The sequence below is a fragment of the Bombus impatiens genome, unplaced genomic scaffold (genome assembly GCF_000188095.3).
Source record: "Bombus impatiens unplaced genomic scaffold, BIMP_2.2 scf_0837, whole genome shotgun sequence".
Classification (NCBI taxonomy): domain Eukaryota; kingdom Metazoa; phylum Arthropoda; class Insecta; order Hymenoptera; family Apidae; genus Bombus; species Bombus impatiens.
In genome coordinates, this window is record NT_177256.1 from 165409 (window position 1) to 185656 (window position 20248).

The following is a 20248-nucleotide window of genomic DNA, read 5'->3' on the forward strand; positions in this document are numbered from 1 at the left end:
AAATCATAAGAGTCAGTCTTGGAAAGTCACGCCTAGAGTTCGGAAGTAGATTGTAAGTGTATTGATGTTAGAAAAAAAATAAAGTTTTCTTTTTTTATTTTTTTACCTCAAATTCCTTTTTTATTTTGTTATTTTACGTGACAAGAGCATAGCCTTTTTTTACTTTGTTATTTTACGTGACACTTCCATCAGATCATCTACTTCCTTTCTTTCCGACGGCGCCAGCCTCCGCGGTCTTCGCGCTACGGGTTTGTCGCTTTTCAGAACTATTTTTGCGGTTATTCCGACGTCTCGCTTCTTCTCCGGCCTATACCCTTTAACGATATCCCGAATGGCTTCACGGTAATGAGGTTCTCGTACATGCGACAAGTCTATCTCATCGGCTTGTTCTACCACGTTTACCCTCAGTACATCCGGCGCGTCCTCGTGACCGTCGGTCTGATCGTCGAGTCGGAAAAAGGTCACCTCGCCCCGTTTGACTCGCAACTCTACCTGGTCTAAAAATCGGTACCTAACAGTAGACTGTGTCTTGTCATTACCTTATTCGAGACAACATGCAGGGTGACAGTAAAGTCGTACCCGTCGACCGTCATTACTCTTGTAAACTCGCCCCAGATACTATTGCCAGCGGAACCAAAACCATCAAACCTAAGTTTGCAGTTTCCCAGAGGTGGTGATCCTAACCTCGCATACTCATCCGCTCGTATGAACGTAAGGTCACTGCCTGTAGCCACTAACGAGACAAACCTGCAGCCATCTATCGACACGTCTTTCAAGTACTTTTTCCTCTCCGGTCTTGAGATTACGTAAGTCTTTACTTGTCGCGCTGTACAATTCGCCGCCACATGTCCAAACTCGTTGCATTTGAAACACTTCATACCTTTTCTTTTCTCCGGACACTTAGCACTTAAGTGATTCGCACTGCCACAATTGAAACACCTTCTCTTATCACTCGCTGTTGGCCTCGACTGGCTTCGCACTTCCGATCGTTTTCCTTTATCCTCCTTGTGTCCCCCAAACTTTGTCTTCGCCTTCATGTCCTCCCTCATCTCTTCATACTGCTTCAACCGTTCTTTCAGTTGTTGCATGGTCTTGGCTCCATACAACATAGCCTTGTTCGCAGGCTCGTCGGGAATGCCTTGAACGATATACCTGATTTGCGACGGTATATCGACTGTTCCCTGTCCCGCAATCTCCCGCATACAGTTCATATACTGTCGCAGACTCTCGTCTGGTCTCTTCATTCTATTTGCCAACTCCTGTTGGTCAGTCACGGCGTTTTCGAACTCATCTTTTAACGCCTCCTTCAGCTTTATCCAGGACTTCGTGCATCGTTCTCGCTTTACGACGGATTGAGCGGAGCCCGTGAGCAGTTTCTTAGCGAAGGCTACCATGTCTGACCACCCACACACTTTCGCCATTTCCTCGAAGTCCTCGATCCATCGACTTACACTCGGCAGACCGTCCCCGCTGAATTTCTCTAGCGAGTCCTCTACGTCTCTGAACGTTAACAGCATGCACCTAGGCTCGTCTTGCCTCGGTCGTCTTAACACTGGAGTTACCCGAACTCCGTCGTCTTGCCTATTGAGATTGCGATTTCCTGGGCCGTTAACGTCCAAACGGTCCCCAACCACGCTAATCTCATCGTCGTCGTCGTCTTCTTCCGAATCGTCGTTATCATTCTCTGGATCGTCTTCTCGGGCACCGTGTTCCCGTTCTACGCGTAACGCAGCGAGCAATCGTTCTACCAGCTCGCGTTTTCTGTCCGCTAGTCTCAGCCGTCGTCTTCTCAGTTCGTCTTTTAGTTCAGATGTTCGCATCTGAACCACCTGCGCCTCGTCGGTCAATACTGCTTCTCCTGTATTGTAGTCAGCTGTTGTTCTCAAATATCACTTTCAGGAATAAACCGTCACTTAAACTCTTCACTTGTCACTTGGCACTCTAAATCCCGGCTGAAGCCCCCAAAAATATGTAGTAACTGATGGATTCTTAGAGTAAGGACAAGTGATGATGGTAGAGTTCAAAGTTTAATGTATTTTAATGAGTGATATGTAATAACAAAAGGACAGACTACAATATCGTCGCACGTCGACTCACACTCCGTATCCGCTCAACTCGCACTCTGCTTCTCGACTGACTCTCTGGCCGTCGTAACATTCTATTGTCTTTTGCTAGGCCCGCCGCACACGTGTTCTACAGACGCTCGTAGCCAGGGTCACGTAGGTCTTTTCGGCAAGGCTATTTACTTGAAGGACCCGGTAATGCATTGAAGGATATTGATGGAGCGGACAGCGCCTCGGCTCTCGCAACATTGTCTGTAGTTAGCTCGACGTTTCTTAGGCCCTTCTCCCCGATACTACATATACATGTGTATGCTTTTCTTATGTGTTACGGCGAAATACACTCCTCGTCAAAAAGATAACCCAGGTGTGTTATCTTTAATTTCTTAATGACGCATGTAAAGTTTTTCATCTGTAACGTATAATATCAAAACATTATGAGCTCAGGATATGCGGTTCGTTGAAAATAATTAAAAATATTATGAGGTTTAGTGTGTAACAAAAAAAATTGTTTTATTTTAAGAATGAAATGATATTTTTATAAAATTCTCCATTTTTATGTTTTGTACATTTTTTACATTATGTTTAATATTTAATATATTTTGCAGGTATTTGTATATTTGTATTTATCATAACTGTACAAAAATCCGCGATTTAACTGTAATGCCTAGTATTGACCTAACAATAATTTCTGATATAGTTGTGCGGTAGGCTATATTTGTGTATATTTATAGATACTTGCCCTCCTTTTCAAGCTTAACCTTTTCAGAGTTTACTACAAAAGGTTTAAAAATGTTAAAATCGGCACATCTATATGTACATATCTTTATATAAGTATAATCGCAAGTAAATATATGTATTTATTTCGAATACATTCAAGGTTTGCATGTGTAGAATAATATGAGAATACTGTTAATTGCTTAGTGTTTATACATTAACGCATAGATTATAAAAACATTGAGCGTACTCCAGAATTGTTAAATCCTCCTTTCATACACTCAGGTGGTCAAATACATATACATAGTATATACATATGTATATACATATACGTGTAAGTCATGTGTACATATAGTTGTAATGAAACTAAAATGAAAGAAAAAAATGTTAAATGCTCTTTTTTATATTAAGAAGAATCATAGCTCCTTATTTTTACGCTTGTTCGTTACTCACTGGAAGTAACCTTGATTATCTACAACTGAGAAAAATAAGAAAGTAAGAAATTAAAGAAAGATTCTCAAATATTCTTTTATGAATAAATTGTACACAAATTTTCTTTAATAAAAAGAATCTATTTGATTTTGTAAAACTACTTATGAATGTATTAAAACATTACTATCACTTAGAACAAAAACAAGATCACGATAAAAATATAAAAATATTGTAATATCGTAAAGTAATTTGAATTAGAGATCGGTTGAAATTAGAAAAAACCGTATACGTCGTCCTTCTGTGGTTCGTTTACATTTAAGAGCGCCTATGTGACTAAAATCACCTAGTTCTTACAGAGATATGAGAAAAACAACAAACAACGTAAGAGCAGAAGGACGGTTTCGTGTTTCAAGGAGGGACGACCGAGAGGTTAGAGTATGCGAGTCGAAAAGTGAGTGTGTTGCGAGAGTCAGAGTTCATCGAGACACCGAAGAGTAGAGTTGAGAGAATTGATCGAGTTGTAGAGTTGCTAGAGAGAGAGAGTGTGTGTGTGTTAGATTCGTTGTGACGAGAGTTGCCAAATAACTGTAAAGTTATTTGATATAGATACGAGTACCGCATTTAGTTTCAGTTAAACAAACATCGTTTTCTGTCCAATTTATATTTGTATATTTAATTCACTATTAATAAATTGTAAGTAATCGGGAAAAAATTTATATCTTAATTTCCACGATACTACAATATGTATAACAATCACTAAAATCTTTCTTTCTCAATAAATGAGCCTCATGTAAATTATAATTTACATTTTATCTCGATCTAGAAGGAAATCAATTCATTTAATAAACATGTGTTAAATATACTTTATTTCTTAAGATACATACGTACATGGTGTATCTGTTAAAAAAAATTGTTAAAGATGTTTTATTAGTTTTAAATTATTTAGTTTAATAATATAATAAAAACTGCCGCATACGCAAATTTATATTGATGTAGCAGTAATTCAATATACCCACATGCGGAAGCACCGCATTATAGCGAAGCACCGGAGAAATACTATTGTGATGCAAATCGAACCTGCAAATGCCCATCAGAGTTGGCTCTCACTAATATTTTTTAAAAATACTTTATCAAATGCTCATTGTTTATGAGTAGAAGACTCTAAAAACAGTATAGGATTTCTAAATGGATATGGCAATCACGTTAAACCACGAAAATCCATAAGGTGATCTGTCTACACTTATATATTGTCTATGGTTCAGCAACTCTATATGACCGTGGTTACGTCTATTATGTACCTCGTTCGCGGCCGCAGCGCGGCGCGTCGGCAAGCAAGGGCGATACACTAACTTCAGGGACAGTCACGAAAACAGCTTTTTCACGTTAATCATTCCAGAATTCTGGTTCCAACAAGACAGCTGTTTATGTTTTCCTCACATTTTGCCTTTCTTAAAATCAGTGTCCTTTCTGGCAATGTGTTGAATACAAATTTTTATTTCTAATAGAATTATTAACGTAGTATAATTTTGTCTATATAATTCTTGCTTTGTTACAAATAAAGATGACGTATTTAAGTTCGTGGGAAGAATTTGAAAAAGGTGCTGAGAGGTTATATCTTCAAGACCCAATGAAGGTGTGTTTTAATTAAATTAATGTTCATTTATACATTTTTTATTCATAAAATATATATTGAAATGTATTCTAGTTAATAACATAAGGTATAGGTTATAAAACATAGGTTATAAATCGTAATTGAGATAGGTATGACATGACATGTCATATTGAAAACTAAACTCTACTTAAACAAATTTTTTAACTAAAAAATATATCATATACAACTGTAAAATTTTTAGAACGTGAATTTTCACTGTATTAATTGGTATATGAATAATACAAATGTATTCTGTGCAAAATATTTATTTATTTTAATATTAGATTACAGGTGAAATAAATAAAGTTTATAAAGGCAGATCATATTTATAAATAGTTCAATAATCATGAAGTCTATAATTTATTATTTTGTCATTTTAGGCTCGGTATACAATGAAATATTGCCATAATAAAGGTGTTCTATATCTAAAACTTACAGATAACAGAACGGTAAGCTTTATCCTTATACAACTTACCTTGTAAGTCTTAAAAATCTACTTAAATAATACATTTATAATTTTCTTCCATAGTGTCTACAATATAAAACAGAGATAGCACAAGATTTAAAGAAGATGGAAAAATTTATAGGAAACCTAATGAGGCACATGGCATCTAAAGAGAGCTAAATAAGGACTAGATGAGATTAGGGACACTTTTTTAATCAAGGAATAAAAGTGCTGCGCATTTAATTCATTGTTTACGTTGTTCCATTTCATAAGATTCAGTGATTGATGGGATTATAGATATTTAATTTGAATGAGGTATAAAACTTTCTTAAATATACAATATGTGCATAAATGTCTATTTTGTATTTATTTAAAGCTTCATGCTCATTTCGGGCAGTTCCGTTGTCTCCTTGTTAAAGTTCTGAAACAGTATAAAATAAAATGTATCGTGGTATAAATTTATGTAGAAATAAATTTATTTAAAAATAAGTGTTCCAAATAAAAACCATTTCAAGGTACAAAAATATGGTATACTAAAATTTACTTGAAAATACCAATACTTCTTGGAAAGTGTAACTGTGTGCATATGTGTAACAGCAGCATGTAGTGCATTAGTTATTAATAAAGCCGAACTTAATTTTAATTTTTTACTAGATATTATTGTAAAAGGGAAGCACGAAGCAATGAAAAGAAGCACTTACGATATAATGGGCTGAAGAACAGCATCCAGAGTAGTATCAACAGGAGGGTAGATTTCTTGATTTGGAGACAGTTCATAGCGTACCTCTCCCCCTAATTGCATTTGCGGCTATACCAAACAAAACTATTTTACTAATTTACTATGCAGAAGATTGTACGATACAACACACTACATTTTACCAACAGTATTTCATTGAATCGATTTTTCTTATCGCATTATGATTCAAAGAGAAGAAAAATGATGTAACAAAATACTGTGGCTAGCAGAGAAGGAAATAGCAAGCCTTAACCACATGTATTTGTAAAAAGCGTTCAGTGCATCTAAAAGATTTTCGTACAATAAGTGCACAATCTTAATAAAGACAATTTATCTGTCATTTAAGATTATAGTAATCCTTCTTTCTTTCTTAAAAGCAAAAAGCTTAAACTACTTGAAGCAAAAGTGTTACCCATTATTTTCTAGTAATATTTTGTTCAAGCAATAACATAGTGAAGTATAATTACGTGTAGAAAGCGGAAGTAAAGAAAATAATGAGTTTCACTCGAAACCAAAATTGATAAACGAAAAATTGACGTCATAAACGAACAAGCGAAAAAATACGTACTACCCGATTAGGTTTAGCGCTGTCGGCGGAACTTGAGCAGCAACTTGAAAATTCCTGCGGTGTACTTTCCCCGAGCCCACTGTCCACATTACTTCCTATTAATATTCTGTTGTTACGAGTATAATAAAAGTCCTTCCTCATATTGCACTCGCTCCTACTACCATCGTAGTATTTTGTCTCGACTGGACTCGGCCTGGTCGGCGGCAAATTATAACTTCCGTCGCGACTATGTTGTATCATTCTTCTGTTTCTTTTGCCAACGGGTCCGATCGTTCTGAAAGTGATTCCTTGACAATCTTGCGATATCACGGCAAAATTTAAGCACAGCCCTGATCGGACACCAACGACATCGATGCATATTTTAGTTTATCAAACGTTCATAACATGGTTAATACATACTACGAGCCATATTGCATTCCCTAACGATACATATTTTTATTCACATTACAACACTAAGTTTTACTTAACAATTTCTCCATTCGTCGATCACTTACATACGTACGCCAATGTATTTAAAAGTCTATAAGTGTTTAAGGAGAGAATAACGTTACTGGCTACCTAAAGAGGGGTTCAGGGAATCGAGTCGACTGGCATGATGAAAATTTCGATCTGGATCGTTGACAATGATTATCTACCAGAACTTCAACACTCCCATATACCGATCACAATTAATTAACGATTAACACGATGCATTATACCATTACATAGAAAATACACAAAACATTTCAAAAGAAAACACACACGTACAAATGCTACAATTGTTTTTAGAACGTATTTTTATGGGACAGCAATGTGCTTTCATGGTATAGCGAAAAGCATCAGTATAGGTGCCAGCCAGGAAATAAATAAACAGGTGCGACAAGCTGTTAATCTCATCGATTTATTAAGGACCTATCATGCTTTAAATAAATAATAGGGGGCATGCTTAAAATAGATCACGTACATGCTCTTAATAAATTAAACAAAAAAAAGAAACACCGCATGCAATGGGAAAAATTTCAAACAATGACTACGGATCCCGTCTCATCCTCCAGTTGCGGAGGATGACTCTGGATGTTGCAGGCCATCTTGAGATCATCGTACCTAGGTAGGGACGATGAGTCTGCGTCATCCAATCGAGAATTGCTAGACTGTAGCACATTGCTAGACGTACATTGTTGTACGGATGATTGTGATTGAACCACCGTATATGGTATCTCTCGTCGTTGCTGTTCAGTCATTCCGGAAGTATCGACTAGCCCAAACTCCAAGTGTCTGCAAAATCAGCCATTGTTTCATTGTTTTACATTATGTGGTGTTACTCAAGGAAATTCATTATTTTTACAGAAACTTCCTTGCATAAATCATTGTGCAAATTGTTTGGTATAAATAATTCAATTTCATTCACACCAGAAGTAATTAGATTAGTATACATATGTTACATGGTAATACTAAGATTGTTCGGTTTATATGTACACGAGATACAGTTGTTTCATTTGGAGGGAGAAATATAATACAAAGTATTTGTGCAATTTTAACATTAAATATGTACATTTGAAATTAGATAAATTACATTTGTATTGGAGATGACGAGGTAGATAAAATTCACTTTGGATCATTTGGTTTTCATGCATTTAATATTTAACTTTAACTAATTTAACTATATATCGCTATAAACACAATAAAATAATATTGAAAATTTTATACAAAATAATATTACAAAAAGTTTATACTTAATATTATACTTACCCCTCCAAATCAAACAATTCTTCTACGTGTTCTCTCTTATCTTTATTTTTACCGAACAAACAGCATAAAAAGATGAGAAAGGAAACATCTATTTGATAAATAATTATTTCAGTATCGTTACAATTTCATAAAAAAAACGTACTTTCTAAGTTCGTCTGGCAATGGTTGCTTTTGAGAAGGACTCCGGTGTCTACTTCTATGCCTTCTTCTTGGTTCCGTGTGGCTCACCTATTAAAATATTCATTTTAATCAGTTTACATTTACGATAAAAGAAGGAAAACGCACGAGAAACTGTACGAAATAGAGAAGACGAAAGCATCGCTGAATATCGAATAAAAGAAATAATATTCAACATCTTATTCGAACTTACAACAGCCCGTTGAACCCCTTCGCCTTTCCGCTTCTGTGCTTCTTTCCATTGCGGTTCGGAATCTACCAATTCGTGTCTAAAAAGAATTACGCACGCATATGTAAAAACTTTTAATTCCAAAATATTCGTGCATAGTATAAAGTGTTTTGTGATAAACTAAGTTGGCTCGTTCCACTTGTGATTTTACATTAAAGACATACTTCCCAGGCGCGTCGTCATTAAAATAATTATCACCTTTATATGCTCTACGTACCCTACCGTGAGAATATAATGAGTACAAGGGTTTCCTTCCCGTCCTCACGGTCGATGAACTTGCATAAGATGTTCTATCAAGATATTTCGTTTTCACATCACTGTCTAAGGGGTCTTTATTATGCCGATTAATTACCAATTAGGCTAACTAACGTATATCTTAGAATTTAGACGTATATCTTAGAATTCTAATTGTCTCAATGCACGATAACAAATGTAACGATGCTGATCAACGCAGTTGAGTTGTTTCTTTCGTTTAATGTCTAATCGTTGACAACGGTGAGCATAAATAAATACAAGAAAATCGTACCTAGATGATCGGGAGCTTCTGTGCTTCCTACGGTGCTTGCGATGGCCCGATCTTGTATCCGAACCTCTCGATAGCTCGGATTCGCAATCAGAGTGACGACTATGTCTTCGATGACTATGACTATGACTTCTTCTACGATGACCACCGCGACTATGACTGTCTCCTGAACTTTGGCTCTCTACAGAGCTACTCCGTCGTTGGAGTCTGCTCAAGAGCTAAAAAGTGAATAACGATATAGCATTAACGCTAAGAATATTGAAATTCAACTCATTTCTGCTACATAATACGAAAAATTATAAAATGTAATCAAGTTAATAACAAATAACAGATGTGAAGAACGTACTGCCGGTGCCGTTCCCGCAGAGCGGACCGACCGAGGACTAGACGAAGTGTAAAGACCACGAGGTTGGCTCTGAGTCCACGGCGCGCTCCTGGTACTCCTAGGACTTGAATTATTCACTTGTCTCGCATTTTGAGTATTGCACAGAACGTTTCCCCCGACCGAATTGCTGCTCGGATTCGAATTCACTGTCGCGGGTGTTTCCACGAACGGGCCGACCATTTCTTGGCCTTCGACCACGCGTCGCTGTGCCCTACGACTAGGTGTTCTCTGGAAAATCGGCGGTGGATTCCGTCTAATCACTGTGTGCTTCTCAGAGCTAGACGGAGGACTGTACGAGCGGAAACGAGAGTAAGGACTCAAAGGTGGTGGACCGGTGGCCATCAACCGGAAGAATGCTTGGTGCTCCAAACAACACTTCCATAGATGTCTACAGGCACCTTTTGACGGTGACTCGAAACCGTGCGTTCTTTCCTCAGAATTCTTTTCGCTGACTCTTAGCATGAAATATCTACCCTGAAAGAAGTAATAGGATGATTTTTATGTATTTTAATGCTAATTATAGTAGCAATTTTGATATGTGAAACATATGAGTGAATAATGTTTCGAGAAATGACGTTTACCTACCTTATAATAGATCTTATTGATTCGAGGCCAGTAGTAATTTCCCACTTTGGACTTGTTACGTAGTAGAATTATCCCGCTCGGTGTCAGACCCAAAAAATACTCCACGCTATCTTCGCCCTGCGAATCGAGATTACGGGTTTTCTACACATTATCGTGTTTCGTTAAGGCATCGGTAACTATTGTTCGTTTATACAACAAGTACCTACCAAAACGGGATGCAAATCAACCCCGTACATTTCCAGCCATTTCACCTTGTCCAAATAATTCAGCTCCGCGGCAGAGGGTAATTGTCCTCTGGAAAAGGAGGTCATTGTTACTTTAAATTACCTTCATTATTAATTGCCTGTATTGTGAAATCTATCACTTTACTTTCTATACTATATGTGAAACAAATGAAAGCGGGTATCTTCTTTACAGATGCTTGTGTTAAGGAATGTAATGTAAATGACATACACGAGAGTTTTATGAAGTTCCACTATACGATTTTCCAATTCCGTAGTTTGGTTCGCTAAAAACCGAAATTCAGTAACGTAGCCCACAGAATGTCGTCTTGGATCGTAGTCTCCGAGTTCCGCTGAAACAATCATATTAATTCAATGTTATTTTAATTCAAGAAATAATGTCTCTGGGAGTATATCGCTTATTTCTGAAATCTTAAATTAGTTTATCCGGGGAAACAATATGTATAAACTTTTCTTCATAAAAAAAACGTGCAATTATACTCTAAAAATTGATGACTCCCTGGTATATGTTGTACATTGTACACGTAACAGGTTACAAATATTTAATGTTTTCTCATTACGTAATTCTATATATTTTCTTTATACGGACACACGAGTTCATCGAGCATGCAAGACGTACACACGTGGAACACGTTCACGATTTATTTTCAAAGCATTAAGCAAATCGTCCAGTAACACGCATTCCGTCAACCGGATGCTTACACGCATTATCTACGCTAGGAAAAAAAAGTATGATAGCACTCTCATCCTGCAATCTACGTACGCACAAGTTGCGCCTAGTCCACCCTTCTTTTTCCTCTTTCTCCTTAGTTTCTTACCCTGCACGATCTAAACGCATGCAAGTAAGAGAAATTATGCCTTAAAGTTGCTGTTGCATTTTTCTTAGAATATCGTGCAATGCGAGCAAAAATTAAATGTGGTACAATTTGTTGAATTTTATTGAAGATAAATATATATGGAGATAATTTGTGCATTTTATTGGAGATAAAAAAGGTGCAAGTTAGAAAATTAAACATTTTGTGAATACAATATTCAAATAGTTAGACACATGTAATTATTTTTTCGATAACATAGGAAACGAATCCTATCTAAGTGACTGTGCTACTCAAGCTTGTTTGAAATTTGAGATCTATATTTCTGATTTACCATTGTCTAGTTGCTGTCCTCGTTTCTTTTGTCTTTCATGCACCTAATTTATCATGATATACGAGGTATCCAATTTAATTGTATAAGAAATACCGTTTTGATGCACCAGTTTAAAACTTAATATATTAAGTTGTCCTAAAAATTTCTCTTGTTTTGTAAGGAAACAATAGATAATCCATTTTATTCCAATAGAACCTAATACATTACGGCACAACATCGCATGCAAATTGCAACAGAGAAATTATTCGAACGTAATGCCACTTACGTAGAATATTAGTTTCTATAAAATGTCACAACTATAGATATTATTGCTCATATTATAATATACATCATTAAAATTAGTCATTATTAAAATATAAAAGAAAAGTATCTTTTATTTTATCGTTATTATTTTGTAAATTTTTTACTTTTTGCTACTTTTCAAACTTTCACGAACCAAGTGACATATGCTGTTGACTGAACGATCGCAATCTGCTCCAATATTTGCTGCTACTTTCCATCGTAATGTGTAAATTCCAAATGCAAAAATGCTTAAAAGGGTCCCAACAACAGAACCAATTAAATTCACTTGGTCGCGTTGTGTAAAACTAAGATTTCAATGTCTACGCAACTAATCGCATAAATCTAATTTACATAAAGGAATTTCAGCTCGTCGGAATTTCGCTACTTTCGTCCTATCTCCAAGTTCTGCTTCTTCGAAACCTGTCACCGTCAGTTGCTATAGGCTGCAGCACGGAAATGCCCTCCAGAAATCATCCTAGTCGCTTAATTGAATCACTGACTTTGATGAATATCGGCTGAGACCAGCACGAGGGGCACTTTATTTTCTCGCTGGTTTGGTCTCTCTCCGGTCCTTCGCCTACCATACAGAACAGAATTCCTGCACCTTGTCGTCGTCGATTTCTTGTATGTTCATTCGGTCATGTAATTACGAGACCGCTGGTCGTAGACTACGAAACGATCGGAATCAAGCCGCAAAACGCGTTACCAGGGTCCCAGAAGTTTTGCCTAAATGAAGAGGAATTTGTTCGATGATGAAAATGGTATGCGGAGATGTTCGACCATGTGGACGATTATGGAAGAAGAACTGTCTCGTACGTGAGGAAAGAAGTAGTGAGTGGAGCCGAGGAATGCGACTCGATCGATAAAAGTCGTCGCTCGTAATTAAAACCTTTGGATTCTACCTTTACATTTAACGAGACAACGATTTGATCGTTGATCGATGGAAATTGGTGATCGAAGGGGAACGAGGTGTATTGAATGGAACGAGGAGCAATCCTTCTTGGTATTGAAAGTTGTTGAAAGTTGCGAATATTAGTTGTGCAGCTTGTTAGTTCGGTTTAAAAGGCGAAGGAGAAGTCCAAGTTCGTTGAAATTAAAAAGAAAATTTAATTAGACTTAGAACGGCGTAAGGGAATATACGGTAATTTATATGTCGACTTGTTGATTAGTAGCTAACTATAAATTTCCTTCTTTGAAGTTGTTAAATCTGTAAGTATTACTTTTCAGTTACTTTTCATTTATTAAATGTGAAGTTTTTCAATAAATGCAAAAATAAAAGATGTAAAAACGAATATTTTGTAATTGAAAAAATAAACAAGACAAAATGTTTACCGATATGGCTAATTGATCATTCATAGTATCCTGATGGCAATACCGATCGAATGACTTCACGAATACCGTGAGTTCCATAAAATAAATTGCTTAGAACGAAAGTCGTATCATGCTGCTGAGTCATAGTCGATAAAATACGAAACAAATTTCTTTTCAACTACCCAGTTATTAAAATGTTGCTAAAAGGTTTCTTACAAGGAACAATGCATTGCCATTTTAACATAAATATTTATAATATTTATAAACAAATATTAAAAATTTTTATTTCTGGTTATTATTTGTCAGGTAACCTTTATATCAGATTTTATTAATAATTCTAGTTATTTGAGATTTTATTCCTGGGAGGAGCACAAACTTGTTCCAAAGTAATTTGGTACATCGTAAGCAAGAAATCACCCTTTTGATCTACGAAATTGAAATTATATTTTATAAAAAGATACGGAAATCCTTTCAAGTTTCATTTCACTGACCGTCCTTTGTACATCTTTGATTTCTATCCGCTTGACCAATAATTTCCAAGGCCCTTTATGCTATTTGCTTTCGCATTTCCAATTACAGAAGTGAAGTGAGCTACTCGACTTTCTTCTGTCAACGCAATTACTTCAATGGTGTTTTCGTTTACTAAAAATGTTTCGATCAAAAGTTATATATCCAGTTACGTAACGATATTTTTTATACAAAGAGATATAAAAGTTCAAGTCGCATACTAAAATTAGCTCTGATTAAAAACTTAGTCGATTCAATATTCACTTTGGAATAAAAATCGCTTAAAATAGTAATTTCATTGAGTGGTATTCATCTATATGAAGGTACGCATCATTAAGAGACGACGGGAAGCAACGATAGCAGGTTAAACGTACGAAACAATTAAGTTTTCAAATAGGATTCCATTGTCCGTGTTTCAATGAGGCATTCTCGAGAATTTTTCTTCATGTTCGAAGAACGGAAGGAGCCGCGGAGCGACAGTGGGAGTATAAATTAATTTACGAAGCGAAACAGCGCTCTAAAAATGAATTCATCCCGTCCGAGTGAAGGGAGCTCGACAGTGCAGGAAGAAATACGCGTGACAATAATGGAATTCACCCCAGTGAGGCTCCGGAAAAAAAACGAAAGAAACGCCTAAAGGTGTTTTCGTCGCCGTTGTAATGGCATTGTAAGCTCAAAGCTCCTTGGCTATCTTGTTTGAGATCTCCGTGGAGTTGGACAACGCTTTTCGCTGGCGCAAGCACTATCTCCCATTCGTAAAACGACGACCGCGTCTACTTATTTCCAGAGTAACTCCAATATTTGCGGAAGCTGAGCGTAAAAGGGTTCGTCGCTGGACGAATCAGATTCATTGCTCGAAAGAAAAACGCGTTACCAAAGAGTGGTGCATTTTCAGGGGAGACGCTGGAACGAGAAAGAGATAAAAATCATGTACGAGTGACTATCCTGGTTGGCGAGTTGATTAATATTCGTCGTTAAACTGTCTTCCTCGTAAAATTACTTCCCGACGCTGAACAAGCGCGTAATTGCGTACGCTATATAACGGCCAAGTTTCGCTCTCGTCCCTTCTTTTTCTTTTGTATTCATGGGAGAAAAAGGTTTCTTTAATTGCTGCCAGCCGCATAAACCAAGGAAAATGTGGAATTTTTCAAGAAGACCGTGCAATATCAAGGGTTTGATTAAATAGATGCGATGAATAAGTCATATGAATAAATTTGAAAGATGATTTTCCACGTATAGACATGAAAATATGAATTTCACAAAACAATTCCATTCAGACGAGCTTTGATTATGAAATTCGCTAATATCGTTCTTACTGAAAATATTTCATTCGCGCCTTGACTTTAAAAAATTTCTCGACTTTTACTTAATTTTTCAACGTTAACTTGTTGTTTGTTGTATATTCTCTGCTCGTTGCTTTGTATTCTTCCTGTTTACTCTTCGTTCTTTGCCAGTTGATTCTCTGTCAATGACTAGTTAATTGAAGGATCCTCGGTTGTACTGTAGTATTTAAAACTAACAAACTCAAAATCAATATGTATTCTCGCACGTATCTTCCCTATATACGTACTTACTCTATCTCTTTACGCCATTCCAAACACCTAATATTTGCTTATCATCCAACACACGAGACGTTCATTTATGTTCAGCGTTACAGCAGCTTATTAGTTTAACCTTTACGATTGCCGAGGCAAAGAGAAGGAACAAAGAAGGATTAAAATTAAGATAAAATAAAAAGGATATTAAAATCTTGAATTTCTATTGGACAGTTAAGAAGCTACTTTGAGATAGCTCTTTTACCGCGGTAAAAAAAGCAGACAGTGACTAGTATTTTTAGTATTACGCAAATCGCAATCGCAAGATCTCTGGTAGACGAATCACGTTCCGAAACGAAGACTTCTGGGTTCGGTAGTATCGAAGGAAAGAGCGCGTCTCGCGTGGAGAAGCGCGGAAAGAAAGGCAAGCAGGAAAGTCGAACACGTAAAATTCTGTTGCTCAAGATGTTGCAATCCATCGTCGCGCGGTGATCTCATCCGTGGCGAACCGCAGTCGCATTCAGAGAAGTTTATCTCCATTTCGCGAAGCAAAACGCGTGCCATGTCCATTTTTCTCTCTCTCGCCAGCTTCACGCCTTCCTCGTCCGTTCCGCGTTTCGTTGTCAACGGGCAGAGAGACTGAACAAGAAGAAAGGGCATTCATTTCGTCCCTTTTGACGGCGATGAGACGCAAACACGACCGTATCTTTTTCTCTCGTTCTCTTTTCTTCTTCCACTGTATCTACCCTTTCTCTATTTGCATGACTTTGAATCTCAGCAGCAGATAACTAACGCGTGGACCTGGAGCTTTCTTCTGGTCGGCTCTTGGCAGCGTCGTCGTCTTTCCATCGCGTACGTTAGACGAGAACGCGTCGATGTTTCGAAATCTTCAACCGTTAACTTATTTTTTAGTTTTTAGTATTTCTTTTGAGTATTAACTTTACACGATATCATTTTCTCCTGGCATTTTTGTTCTTCTCGTCATTTTCCTTAATATACCTAAAGTATATCACACGCTATTGTGCAAACGAAAACTTCGACTCAAAGATACAGGAAAGGAGTAAAATCTTTCACGAAGATTGATTACTTGCTCCATTCTATCTATATTTGAACGGAAGTATTTCGAAATAGAAACGAGTATCTGCAAAGGGTGGAAAGTTAGAAGCACTTTAGGAAAGCTTAACTCGTTTACATGGCCGTCTCTTTTCACCGGCGATATTGAAATTACTTGCCGTTCAAACGTTCTGTGAATTTTTTAACACCACTTTCGTTGAACCATGTCTTTGCTGGATACTTTATCTGTACTCTGTACTCGGAGGACAAAAGATTCCAGAACTTTTTTCGGAACGTTCCCTCCATCTGTTACTTTCGACAAACGTTTGAATTGTTTAATTAATTGCATTTACTATCAAAATTTTTGTCACGGCGTATAATTTTGTAAGATATTTAATATTTGTTAAATAATATGATATGTAACTCAAGTTAAATGTAAACAATCAGAAATTTAGTGACACCAAAGAAATGAAATATAGTTTCCATGTTAGATATTTGCCTGCAAGAGTGCAGGATTAATTCAGGTTTTGCAACGGGTTCGCGATTAACATGAGTGAAAACGGGCGAAAACGTGGTGATTTTTCACATCGCCGTGTTTACCATTGACAAAAGTGCTCTCGTACAGCCTCTTAATTTCACACTGTGAAGTAAAAATGAGGATACTCTTTCGTACTTTTCTATTTCATGATGCTTTTCTTGAGATTCCATTTAAAGGTGAAAAATATATTCAAATGTGCATATTATTTTTTCTTTTAACTCCTCGATTACGATATATAGCATTCCACTTAAATCAAGAAAATATAGCTTCTTTTAAGTACGGATTTAGTGAAAATTTAAATAAAAGGTAGATTGTATTATGCAAAGTAAATAAAATCTGTGGAGATCAATTTTGTTCATTTCGAACGAAGATTCTTTCAAAATATATTCGACGATCAGTGAATTTCAAATTCTCTCAGCACGATTCGCAATTGTCTTTCGATTCAAGACGTGCAAAGCTAAGTCTACACCGACAGACGATTGTCCCCAGACACATGTCGCAGACAATCAGCGTTTATCTTTCGTGCAAAATCCGCAGAAAGATAGATGCTGATTGGAAATGTCGACTTAAGTTAAAGCTAGTCGTAATTTGCACGTTTATCAGCGTGAAAAGTTCATAGAAAATAGAGAAAAGTATGTTTCGTGATTCTGAGCGGATGAATGCGGTTCTCCAAAAAGATTCGATGGAACGGTGTTGCGCGTTGCCTGTTCACCGGAAAGGCGATGAAAAAGAAACGATGGTGAAGTGTAATTTCGACGTGACGGCTTTGTGCCGCGTGGGTGCATAATGTAGCACCTACCATGCAATTTTGTTTAGACTCTCTCGGAAATAAGCGTGCCCGAGCGTTAGGCGTTGCCCCGTTAAATTTCCACCGACGCTATCCTTGTCTTGCAATGTTGACGGCTCGGAACCAAGGCGGCGTTATCGCGATAAAAATTGCACACGTTTCATCGTTCTCTTCGTGTTTTGTCTACTTCGACCATAGGGAACGCAGATTGCCGTCGCGTAAAATCTTATCGGGCACGACTCGCTTCCAAGCGGTAACACGGTGAAGAAAGATGGGGATAGAGAGAATAGTGCAACGATTCTTCATTTGAAAGCGTATTAGGTTACATGATGAATGATTCGAGTTACTCAGTTTCTTCCAGGTATTTCGTGTTTTAATAAAAAGAACTTTGGATTAAAAGCAATAGTGAAAAATCGATAGAAATTGAGCGGCAATTCCAGAACATTTTTACAGTGAATTTTTTTGAACCGATGCATGTTAATAAGTAAGTTATTGTTATATAAATCTATTTTAGTTATGTGTCAAATTTAAATAAAAAGTCATGCAAGTGAAACTGTAAACAAATAATTTTTTATCAATGCAGTAAAATAATTTCGATAAATGAATTTTGATTGCAAAAGAATCAAACTCCTTTTTCCTTACCGTTTCCGATTGGAACATGCTACTGTACAATACTACAGTTAAATTGATTACACGTGAAATTATATGCGTTAATTGAATTACTGCACTTAAATCACATCAAGTTAATTAAACAGGATTAAACAGTGATTAAACGTTAGCATAAATTTGGTGCAAATCATAGGAAATGAAATTTAATTGAAAAAGCAAAAACAATCGTTAGAATCAAGTTCTCTCTTATCAAAAGCTGTCAATACTACTTAATACTCGAAATACTAGGAATTTACGAGGTACCAAACAGCAATTATTAAGCTAATTATTTTGGACCTTTATCAATTAACGATGTGCAACATTAAATCTCAAATTACTAAAAAATTCTTCAAAAAATTTTCTGAAAAACTTGAAAACGTACTCATTAAAAATTCGAATAAATTTTATTAATAATTTTATATCTACGGAAATCTTTGTGTTTCCTTAACTTGCTTTATTTTTCATCTTTATATTAGAAAATAAAATCACCTTAAGCATAATACCGTAAGCATAAAGTCACGTTTAATTTAGATCTAACCATTAACTGCTACATTATAAATTTATGCGATCGTAAAATCCTCGAAACCTGTGCCTGTAGAACCTTCTCGATAATTATCGACTGTTTATCGTCGATAATTGCGTGAAACTAGCCTTACGAGATCAAGCATAACGTTATCGTGGGTTACACAAACCCGATTCCGCCTATTTTTTGCATAATGTTATTCCAGATGAGAAAACCTGAACGACCTCTTCTTTGCATGCAGGATTCAAGGGCAGTACAAACCATACCGGAAGACGATGCCAGGAAAGTCGAGTCGTTGACAGTGAAACAAAAGGAGTTACGCCTCATTTTCAGAATTATAGTGGCATCTCTAATGAGGAACGAGCACTCGGAGGCCATTTGTGGTTCACGTTGGTAATTGTCTCGGCAAGATTACTTGCTTAAGCGATTTTCCTTTACGCCTGCTTGCGACTCGACGTTTGCGCGTTCCCGGCCAAGAGCGCTCTGTTTCTTCGAATTGTCTTCCCTTAATTGGATGTGATTCTCGGTTTCAATTAGCGCAGTTTTTTTCGCGATAATTACGGAAGTGTCGTGTTTAACGAGGATCAAAACTGATTTAAGACTATTTTTCTAAAGGTTTCGTTGAAATTCTTGGAATTTCCTTATTAAATCTGTTAGAGTAATCTCCAAAGAAATACCAATCTCTAGGGAAAATGATAAAATATATTATCGAACTAAAATTAATCGGTACATTTCACGCGAAAGTAATTTATCTCTGTTTGAAATATTTTATGAGGATAGTTAGTATTTGTTTCGTTATATTTCACGTTTTTGTTAAAATATACTTGATAGGAATCGTTACCATTAAATTCCATAAATCGTGCAATGAACTTGCACCCTGTAATTGGATTTTTATCTTATAGTTCTGAAGGAATTAATTTGTGGAGTTACGAAGAAAGCTACGATATTAATTAAGCTAAATTCCCCAGTTAGTTAAGAGTAGATAGAAGGTACCAAAAATTGTGTGGTATAATAAGATTTATCTTATTACTTCGCTGTTTTCGTCAGGATAGTCATCGCTAAAACTTCAGATTTACAAAATCAAGGCAGAATACCTAAAAAGATCGAATGTACTAGCAGATAAAATTTGAATGAAATTTCCAAAGGAATTTATGAGAACTTTACTGGCTGGGACAGTTATTTCACGAATCATTACTTTGCGTCCTTAGTTAGGCATTCATAAAGCCCTGAACGCGTATTTTTAGATTTTTTCTATTGAAAAAGATTATCGTTGAGATTTTGAATAAAAAGATTATCTCTGGCTTAATAGAAAATAACAAATAGTTATCTTTACTACAAATTTTTTTTAATTTACTTAGAGGAAAATATGATTAAATGCATTCGTTGCGCTTATTGATACTAAACTCAACGTTCTATTACAAAAGTAATTATTTAACCACT

At 36.4% G+C, this 20248-nt stretch overlaps 2 protein-coding genes across 5 annotated transcripts in view; one reads left to right on the forward strand and one right to left on the reverse strand.

Annotated features, from left to right (window-relative positions):
• Nucleotides 1-4497: 4497 nt before the first annotated feature.
• Nucleotides 4498-5794, forward strand: LOC100741034 (signal recognition particle 9 kDa protein). Its single transcript, XM_003492758.4, has 3 exons — nucleotides 4498-4842; nucleotides 5241-5309; nucleotides 5390-5794. Exons 1-3 carry the CDS (start codon nucleotides 4771-4773, stop codon nucleotides 5483-5485), a joined length of 237 nt encoding a protein of 78 aa, XP_003492806.1. The 5' UTR covers nucleotides 4498-4770; the 3' UTR covers nucleotides 5486-5794.
• Nucleotides 5503-20248, reverse strand: part of LOC100742318 (band 4.1-like protein 4) — a 63547-nt gene continuing 48801 nt past the window's right edge. For 3 of the 4 annotated variants that reach the window (XM_012390680.3, XM_012390681.3, XM_012390679.3), the window contains 11 exons: nucleotides 10690-10810; nucleotides 10443-10530; nucleotides 10237-10353; nucleotides 9613-10125; nucleotides 9270-9484; nucleotides 8708-8783; nucleotides 8480-8565; nucleotides 7693-7863; nucleotides 6610-6883; nucleotides 6007-6113; nucleotides 5503-5726 (listed from right to left, as the gene is read on the reverse strand). In XM_012390680.3, coding sequence (XP_012246103.1) covers nucleotides 5690-5726; nucleotides 6007-6113; nucleotides 6610-6883; nucleotides 7693-7863; nucleotides 8480-8565; nucleotides 8708-8783; nucleotides 9270-9484; nucleotides 9613-10125; nucleotides 10237-10353; nucleotides 10443-10530; nucleotides 10690-10810 — 1805 coding nt within the window. In that variant the 3' untranslated portion in view covers nucleotides 5503-5689. The remainder of the gene's footprint in view (nucleotides 5727-6006; nucleotides 6114-6609; nucleotides 6884-7692; nucleotides 7864-8479; nucleotides 8566-8707; nucleotides 8784-9269; nucleotides 9485-9612; nucleotides 10126-10236; nucleotides 10354-10442; nucleotides 10531-10689; nucleotides 10811-20248) is intronic. The other variant, XM_012390682.3, reaches the window with a different exon arrangement.

Coding starts and splice junctions, on each gene's coding strand:
- LOC100741034 (XM_003492758.4), top strand. CDS start 4,771: ATGACGTATTTAAGTTCGTGGGAAGAATTTGAAAAAGGTGCTGAGAGG. Junction 4,843..5,240: donor ATCTTCAAGACCCAATGAAG/GTGTGTTTTAAT, acceptor TTGTCATTTTAG/GCTCGGTATACAATGAAATA. Junction 5,310..5,389: donor AACTTACAGATAACAGAACG/GTAAGCTTTATC, acceptor TTTCTTCCATAG/TGTCTACAATATAAAACAGA.